Genomic DNA, 9,746 nt, shown 5'->3' on the forward strand with positions numbered 1-9,746 from the left:
TTGTGTACTACTACAGCCTCTCATCGGTGCGATGACTCGAAATGCCCTCATTTTAACGTACCCCAGTAGAACTTTTCTTTCAAAAAATCACCCCACTAGAATTTTCTCCTCCCCCTTCTTTAGAGGTCAAATATCCGAAAAAGCAAAAAAAATCTGCTCGCTTCGCTCGCTCGCCATCAAATGCTCCACTTCAATAGACCTTTTCATAAATTACGTCATGAACATCACTTGCCTCGTTTTGAAATTATTACCAAGGTGATTACCTCTCAGTGGATTTTATTAGAACTACTTCTTATTTATAAAAAAAAAATCATTTAATGTCTCAAGGGACATAATATATAATCACCATGGTAATTGTTTGAATACGAGGCAAGTGATGTTCGTGACGTAATTTATGAAAAGGTCTATTATATTAACTGTATTTAACCCGACTTCTATGGTCATTGTCATGGCCATTTTAAAACGTTAGAAAATGCCAAACGAGAGGGGTTGAAAATCAAAAGTTTCTCTGTCAGCGCAAACCACTGGCCCAAACTTGGCCCTTTCTTTCTTTAAAGCTAGGTTATAGCCTGAAAGATTTTCGAGGGGCTTTCTCACTTGCGTAGATACTGAAAGAAAGACCTCTACTTAAATCATCTTGACTAAACATTACTAGGTTCCAGAGTTCATAAAATTTGATATAACGTACTGCTCCTCTATAGCCCCCTCCCCCCAGACCTCATTACATTTCCTGTTACAGTGTAAGAGTAGATCCACCTAATTAAGATAATATTTCTAGTGATATTTAGTAGCACGTAAGAAGCAGATTTTTACTAGCACTAAACCAAAAGTTAGCCAGCACCATCTATCGTTAAAACACGATAAAATTAAGCGGTTTACAGTCTAACACACAGGCTAACCAAAATTTAGCTCATGCAAAAAATTCTTTCTCACCCAAGTGAATAGCAAGGAAATTTTCGCCACCCCACTCAATATTTGAAAGAATATTTTTCACCCCAGTGAATTTCAGGTTTTTTATTTCTCACCCCACTAGGTAATCAACACCCACTGAGGAACAGAGACAGGGGTGTGATAAGAACAATTTGAGGCTCAAAGTGCCAACAAGAATAAGTACAGCCAAGTACAGCCGAGCCTTATGAAAAATTTACTGGTTCTTTAAGAAAGCGTAAGAAAGATAATTAGATACTCTCTTTCTGAACAAATTCAGGATAACAAAACATGTAATTTACATAATGAATTTGAATATGTATTAAAGCTTGAGCGATGCTTTAAGAGTGCTCTACAAGGCGAAGGAGCATGATACAATTTTCAGAAAAAAATTACACAATTTGCTTTAGAGTACTTCAAGTTTCATGTTAATACAATCATCAGCTGCACAAGACTAGATGAACAAAATTCCTTTTATATAAATTACAAATGAACGAATACAAACTTAAGTCTTAAAAAAATATCTACAAGCTAACAAAAACAAAATGCCTTACAATACAAAATGGTAACAAAAAATTCAAAACAAAACAAAAATAATTTTTATTTACACACCACTATGTTACAGAGCCGGTGGGACCTTCTACCCACAAGAAAATTTGGCTAAAATTTCGTCCTTGTTGGGAAAAATACCTAAAATTTCAGCACTCTACTTGAAAATTGACTTTCTTTTTCATCATCCTCATTTGAAATTCAATGGAAAACAAACTGTATTCCAAAACCATTCGAATTGGATTTTTTGACCTGGGAACAATAGAATTTCTATCTCATAGGATTTCGATAGAATTTCCATCCCTATTGCGGGAAGAACTTCCAACGGGGCTGTGATGAGACAGGGGTGTTTTACAAAATATTACTTGAAAGAAAAATTCAAAAACTATAGTATAGAACACAAGAAACAGATACAGACTTGACAGATAAGGACTAAAGAGCTGACAAAAACAAAATTCATTGTTCCATCCATCTTACTCCATTTTGACTCGTAATACACGTTTTTTCAAAAAGAAAATTCAAAATTTTTGAAGCCTTCGGATGTTCTTAACATAACGGATGTTTTATACCTAAAAATGTTCTTATTTTGACAATTTTGTGAGTACTTTTGAACAGTTTCCTAGGAAATAGAGTGTTTTTGAGTCTACAAAGCCTTAAAATGTTCTTAACTTGCTCTTAACATTTTGGCCATCGAAGCCTTATGTTCTTATATAGTTTGTTCTCATAAAAAAACGTGTAATCATTCAAAAATCGTTTAAAAAGTCTAATAGTCTCAATTTTGCTGTTAGTTTTGGTCTGTATATATGGTATCAAGGGACATATTTGATCATAAGGCAGTAACTTTTCCACTTTTTATATCCATTAACAACGATTCTTTTTCATCCAATCCTGTCTCTTTATCGAAGTTCCCGAAATCCTTGAAGAAAAATATATCTATTTAAAGTATTGTTATAATAACAAAGTGTCTTTTGGTTCTGTCCGTTGTTCAGTCATTTCTATCAATTCTTCTCCAGTTGTGTCTTTATTTAAAACCGTCAACTCATTGTTATTCTGTTCCGTCAATAAATTCGCCGTCTTGTCAGTTTCGTTGCTTAGCAACATAGTTCTGTCAGTGACGTCATCACTATTACAACAACATCGTGTTATTGTTGAGAATGCTTCGGTCGCATCTCTGCTCCTCCGGTAGCCTGACAGTCTGACTTTTCTCCTGGAGCTGTTGTGAGTAGAACAAACAGGCTAGACGTGGTGATTAAATAGTGCGAGTGTTATGAATTACCTTTAGGAAACTTATTTTGGCGGGAACTAATTTTGGCAAATTAGTTCCCGCCAAAATTAAATATCTTCTTTGCTCTCCAAAATAAGTTCCCGCCAAAATTAAATTTTTTGTTTCCTTGCCTAAATAACCCCTAAAATTCATCAAAATTGCTCAAAATAAGGCAAAACAGAACAGATTTACGCTGTCATTCGCCAAAATTAGTTCCCGCCAAAATTAAAAATTTCGTTGACTCACCAAAATTAGTTCCCGCCAAAATTAAATTTTTTTAAGATTTTCGCCGCTTGCCAAAATTAGTTCCCGCCAAAATAAGTTCCCTTAAGGTAGTTAGTAATTTGAAAAATTGTCTATGCCGCGTGTAAGAGATTAAGTGTGGATCTTGAGTAATCAATATTGTCTGTGAATGTTGGTTTAGTAATAGATTATTTGGTTATTGTAAATGGTTTCCGTACCCTTTATAAAATGATAAGAAAATCTACATTCATTTTGCTAAAACTGTTTGATTCAGTGTTTATTTTGGGAAGAATGGGTAAAGCAATATTGTTTGATTTTCATACTAGGTAGGTACCTCTGAATAGGAAAGTTGTACATTAACTGTCTTACCTCGAATGATTTAGCGTCAACAGAAACGACGTTGGGTGTTGGTGACGACATCTTGTATTTGGTGCATTTCCATCTGAAGAAGAAGAACAAAGAAGAAAAGTCAAAATAAAATAAACATTTTATCTATCTAAAAGCCTTCTTCTCAGTCTTATTGGTTGAAATATAGTGAAGTTATATGCACTAAAGAAAATACAATTAGCGACTAACCATGATAATCTGTAGCAAAAACCCAATATACATTTTGGAAGAAATAAATAAAAAGATTTTAAAAACAAAAGGAATACACAAGACACAAAAGGAAGTGATGTGAAAGGAAAAAAAATGTTACCTTTTCAGCCACAGTGAAGACAAGACAACAGAGACAGAAGATAGGGCCATTGCGACGCTCGCCATCCATGGTTGCAAGACCACACCAACCGGAAAGAAAATACCAGCGGCGATAGGTACACCGATAATATTGTATAGAAAAGCATAAACAAAATTGATTCGTATACGTCTCATTGTGGTTCGAGATAGCTCCATGGCTGCTACAACGTCCAATAAATTGTTCTAAAACAAGTCAGAAAAAAGATAGTGCTTTTTAGAAGAACCACGACGATTCACCATTACGATTCCGGCGAGTGACGGATAAACGTTTTGATAAATACGTGACAACGAGACATAATCTTCTGGCTTCACGTTTACAAGTATGTATAAATCAATTCACCAAGAGTGCATAACACAACCAGGGCGAAATAATACGATTTTAAGAAAAAGTAGACAAGAATCAATTTAGTACTGTCAGTTTCATCTTTTACGAATCATCAGCTAATTTGTTGAAAAACTACATACTTCTTACTTTAGATGAAGCTGACAGTACTAAATTGTTTCTTCTACTTTTTTCTTAAATCGTACGGCGCCACGTTTAAACAATCGTCACTCACTTTGATGAGGACGACATCGGCAGCTTCCACCGCTACATCGGTTCCTGTCCCGATGGCGATCCCGATATCCGCTTGAGCGAGAGCCGGTGAATCGTTGATACCATCTCCGACCATGGCCACTTTATGTTTCTTAGTTTGTAAGGCTTTCACTGCAGCCACTTTATGGGAGGGTAGCACCTCTGCAATCACTTCTTGAATTCCCACCTGTCACAAGAATAGGAAAACAGATTTCACTTGAACGATTCCTAATTCGATTCTTTCAACATATTCTTCAGTACTACTTTGAGTAAAGAAAATGATTTAAGGTAATTTCATACTCAAAGTTTCATGTACAATATTCTTACATATATACATATTCTTCAGTATTCATATTAATTTAGCCCACACTGTATCTCCTTTCAAAATTAAAATGCTAGTGCTTCTGAAGAATCCCTTCGAAATCTAAAAACTAGTTTCACGTCGTGGTAATAAGAGTCAAAAACGTTAAAAATTAACAAAACATCAAAAACAAAGACGAAAAACACGACTAGGACAATCTGTCACCATCGATTCATACAAACGTCGAAAGTTGCAGCATTTCAGGCATGAACTCTTTAGCAGATTGACGTTAGGTTGCGAGTTATCCTAGTAGCCGTAGCCTATACTTGAGGTCACGGCTTTTTCTCTACGCAACAACGTCTATTCTACTTTGCGACTTTTTCGAATATTTTAAGCCCAGGTTTTGTAGCCAGCACCTTCCCACAAACCAAACTTTTTCTTTGTTTTATGGTCAGTTACACTTTGAAGCGTTTGTCGAAAGTTATCGCACTGTGGTGGAGGGTGACGTCGATTCCGTGTGGAGTGCATAAAGGCGGGAAAAACACAATTTAAACAGACGTTAAATCGCGATAAAAAAGCGGTTTTCGTCTAACAGGCTAAGGTTTTCGGGCTCTAAGCATTCGACTTTTTGACGTCACCATAAACTTTCGAAAGCTCCTGCAGTAGCAAAAATATCGAATTTACGTTAAAGCACTTGAAAGGCTTCTATTTTTAAAAACGGGATAAAAAATCCCGGTTTTCGGTGAAGTGCTCGCTATAGTAGTCGTGTTTCTTATTTTTATTTCTGACGAAATTATTCTACTAAAGAGGACCCATGAGGAAACCTACAGGCCAAAGATCTCAATCCATCTGATTATCCCTTGATATAAAAGCATGAAAATGTTTCTTGAAAAGAAGTTTCGCACCTGATCTGCAATAGCCATGGCAGTCTTTCTATTATCTCCGGTCAACAGTACGACATTGACACCCATTCGAAGGATGGTTTGAACGGCGAATCTCGCTTCTTTTTTCACAGTGTCTGCAACTGCAATCATACCCACCAAATGACCTGGAAAAGAGGGAAGATGTTTAATCAGTGCATCAGCGGCGAAACAGTGCACACATCCCAGATATCTTATATAAAACACTAGATAGAGCTACTCCATCCCTATTTGAATCAAAATCATCCGCAATCTTTGATAAGTAGACCATAATTCGGTGCCGGCAATTCGATCGATAAAGCCTATCTTTCGCCTTGTCGCTTCGCGCCACTCAAGCTTTTTTGCTTGGTCGAACAAACTGCCGGTACCGAACTATGACCTACTGTGACCTACTTTCAGCCAAGATGGCGCATTTTTTTGCTTCACCTGCCTTTGCTTGGGAAAGAGTAGCTCTATCTAGTGTATTATATAAGATATATATATATATATATATTTTCTGTGAATGTTCATTCTAGATTTTTGTTGTATTTGTATTGTCTTTTTTGTTTTGTGGGTTTTTGTCTTTATTGTTTCCATTTTGAGTAGTTGAAGGTTTTATACTTCTAGACTATATATATACATGGCACACATACATAGTGATACCGGTTGAGAAAAATTGAAAATTTTGGTCACGCGTTTGCCCTAAAATATTTACAGTGGAAGATTGAATAAAAAGATTGACAAACGAACCATTGACAGCTACCAGAACAGCTGTTTGCCCTTTCTCTTCTTGTCTCATCATCAAATGATCAACTTGATTGGGTAGAGCGATACCATTTTGATTCATCCATTCGCGATTACCAATCAAGATGGCGCATTTGTCATCCGTAAAAATTTTATTGGTAGCTTGGTTCATATCTGCAACTAAATATGAAAGAAGTAAAAAGTGAAAAAAAAATTGTAGGGTTTACTTTTCGTATCTTAGACCATGTTCAGACGACGTTCAGTTCCGTATCACTCCGGTGTGGTTTCCGTTACGGATCGAGAGTTTTCATATTGGTTTCGGAACGTTTCAGAGCAAGAAAACGGAGCAGTTTCGTTCCGATGAAAATAGTGGAGCGGAACCGTTTTGATCATTTTTTCTTAACTGTTTCGTTTCGGAACGAAATTTGACATTTTAAAATTTGAAAGGAATTATGTCTATACCTTCGATATAATGTACGACGTCATTTTCATCAAAGGAGTTTGTTTTCTTACAAATATGTTCGATATTGCTGACGGTGCATTTTAATCCAAAACCTGGGACAGCTTCAAAGTCTGTCAATGTTCCTGATTCGTCTGTTCCAAGCATCTTAAAACAAAAACATATAAAGTTTTTTTCGTAGTTTCACAAATGGTTTACTTATGCTTTTTTCACATGTACATAAAATTTTACTTAAGACCTTGAAGGGTGGGGAATTTCCCTAAGCTTACGTAGTGTTTTAAGGCCTTATGTAGAGTTTGCAAAAACTCTACATAATGTCGGGGGAATTCCCAAAAGACAGCCTTACGAACGATTTTCCGTAAGGTCTAAAGTAAAATTTTACGTACATGTGAAAAAAGCTTTATGGGTAATAGCGTAAAGTAAAGAATACGTCTGTAAAGATTAGAACTTAAACAAATGACAAGTTTTCCCCTCTACTCTACAGACATTTACTTCCTGGCGAACGTTCTAAACAAGTACCATTCCATTATTCCTTGATTGTATCCGTTTATAATTTATGATATTCATGACGTAATGTTTTCTACGGAAGCAACCCGGTTTTAGCCAGTAGTGGCAAATTTTAGCTAGAGAGAAGTCGTTCAAAACTTGCCACTACTGGCAAAAACTGGGGTGTTTCCGTTAAAAGCATTACGTCATGAATATCATGAATAGAAGAAAAATTTCTAATTCGGGCATTTATCCATAACGGATTTTATGCAATTAACAGAACCTGAAAACCCACAATACCTCTTTTGTATAATTGGTTATTGCCAATCCAATTGGGTGCTCACTTCCCGATTCGGAAGTTCCTACCAAGGCAAGAAACCGGTTGATATCACACGCTTCTTTCTTGACGTATAAGTGTACTTTTGTCACCACTGGCTTGCCGTGGGTCAATGTTCCTGTCTTGTCAAAGATAATTGTTTTCACCTGCGAGATCAAAAGTGAATTTTACCCATTAAAGCACTTTCCCAATTTAAAATCATGATAAAGATTACAATACACGACTCATTCAAAACAGGGAATCAAAAAAATTAATTCTACTTGTGGAAAATTCTGACAAAGTGCTCAATACAAAATGTATAGAGCTTTCTTTACTTCAAAATTTATTCCAAAACAAAATATTACAAATCAATAAATCGGAGTTACCATGGACTACGTACAAACTTCACTTTGTGAGCCTTATTACCTTATGAGTTATTTCAAGAGGCTCGCCGCCCTTGATGAGAATTCCATTTTGCGCCCCAACGCCCGTTCCCACCATAACAGCAGTAGGCGTTGCAAGTCCCAGAGCACAAGGGCAGGCGATGCAGAGAACAGAAATGGCGCAACGAAACGCGAACTGGATGGTGATCTCTATACGAGAGTAGTCTACCGTCTAGTAAGATAAAGTGAATAGAATCAATAAAAGTTGCATCGACAGCCCCCAATCTTAACGAAATATCGACAAAAGAAGAGTACTTCAATGGAATAAATTGATTGATTCGATGGGATTAAAGATTTCGCGGGGACTTAATTTCGTGGATTACACCCGAATCCGCGAAAACCACGAAATTTAATCCCATGAAAGTAAATTTGTAAGAAATGAACGCACTCTAGAGACACAAAAGAAGAAAAACATCCTAAAGTTGGATTGAAGCTTTCTCTAAAAAAAACACTTACGTTATAATTGTGTGTTATGAGTTCAAAATCGACGAAGCCGATAATTAGCCACGTGATTAGCGTCATTAAGGACATTGCGATCACGATGGGGACAAACACTCCTGAAATACGGTCTGCCAATTGTTGGATGGGTGCCTATAGTCAGGTAAAATTAGCCTGAGACCTGGACAAAATTGCCATCAAGCTGAAAATTGGCACAGATGTTCTTTAGGGTATACTGAGTTACCAAAAAAAAAGCCCCATCAATCCGGACAGGGGAGACCACTTTTTCGGACAGTTTAAAACCGGACATGTCCGGAAAATATGTCCGAAAAAAAGTTGTTCAAATATACAAGTATTATATATCAAAAGAAAGATAATTTCAAGACGAACAAAAAATTTGCTTACAAGAAGTCATGAAAATAAACACAGAAAGAGTTATGAGTATCAGAAAAGACCCTACTGTCCAACTATTTTTGAATTATGTAGTAGTATTCCCTATTCTCAATGGCAGCGAATCTCCTTACAGCTTCAAGCCATGTGTTTTTAGACCAGCTCCTGAGTGCCGGGTAGTGCCAACCTAGAGGGGTAGTAACTTTCTATATGATTTTCGTGCTCCTCAACATCCAATTTATGGAATGAAGAGATAAATAGCATTTTAAGGGGGCTTTTGAATTAGGGGGTCTTAAAAGAGCTTGGGTAAGGAATTACTATTGAGAAGCCGTTTTATGTCAGTAACATCAGCTCATATCTTTTTATCTTAGCCATGGAAATGTCTTGAAACTTGGTAAATATACTTAAAAGAAGTAGTAAAAAAAAAACTTCGAAAAATGTTTTGCAGGGCCTCGCAAGGAGAAAAACGGGTAAAAAGTATCCAATTTTTGCCTATTTTTGCTGTTTTTCACCCTCATTAACAAATTAACACGCTTTAAAATATTCCAAAATTTAACAAAAACATAGAAAACGTTGTACTAATCGAATCGCTAAGAAAATTAAGGTTACGTTGTCATTACTGCAATTTTCAACGTTTCAGGGGTAAAAATGCTATTTTTTGCTATTTTTCGTCTATTTTGCTTACCTAAGCTAGTTGGAGAGCTCAAAGGCTCACAAACCTCATAGAAGTGTGGATAATATTGAACTTCAAAACTTTTGCCTATTTTTTCACCAATTTTGCTTACAACTTAGCTAGTAAAACCTCATAAAGTGCGCCAATGAAAATCAATAACTCAACCAGGATGTGGCATTGTTGCTAGCACTTTTTGACTGTCAGGGGTAATAAGCGCACATCATCTTTTTTTCGCCTATATTGCTACATAACTTATTGAATAATGAAGAGCTCAAATATGTTAAAATCTGGACAGAAGTGGGGA

General features: G+C 36.3%; 1 protein-coding gene across 1 annotated transcript in view; it reads right to left on the bottom strand.

The window, feature by feature from the left end:
* Positions 1–2,074: 2,074 nt before the first annotated feature.
* Positions 2,075–9,746, bottom strand: part of LOC136816488 (copper-transporting ATPase 1-like) — a gene marked incomplete in the record, with an annotated part of 24,241 nt that continues 16,569 nt past the window's right edge. The window contains 10 exon segments of the mRNA XM_067072824.1: positions 2,075–2,712; positions 3,353–3,425; positions 3,681–3,901; positions 4,276–4,479; positions 5,499–5,641; positions 6,243–6,416; positions 6,699–6,843; positions 7,483–7,665; positions 7,925–8,113; positions 8,398–8,532. Of these exon segments, the coding sequence (XP_066928925.1) occupies positions 2,425–2,712; positions 3,353–3,425; positions 3,681–3,901; positions 4,276–4,479; positions 5,499–5,641; positions 6,243–6,416; positions 6,699–6,843; positions 7,483–7,665; positions 7,925–8,113; positions 8,398–8,532 (1,755 nt within the window).

Source organism: Clytia hemisphaerica, unplaced genomic scaffold (genome assembly GCF_902728285.1).
Source record: "Clytia hemisphaerica strain Z4C2 unplaced genomic scaffold, Clytia hemisphaerica genome assembly, whole genome shotgun sequence".
In the NCBI taxonomy this organism is placed as follows: domain Eukaryota; kingdom Metazoa; phylum Cnidaria; class Hydrozoa; order Leptothecata; family Clytiidae; genus Clytia; species Clytia hemisphaerica.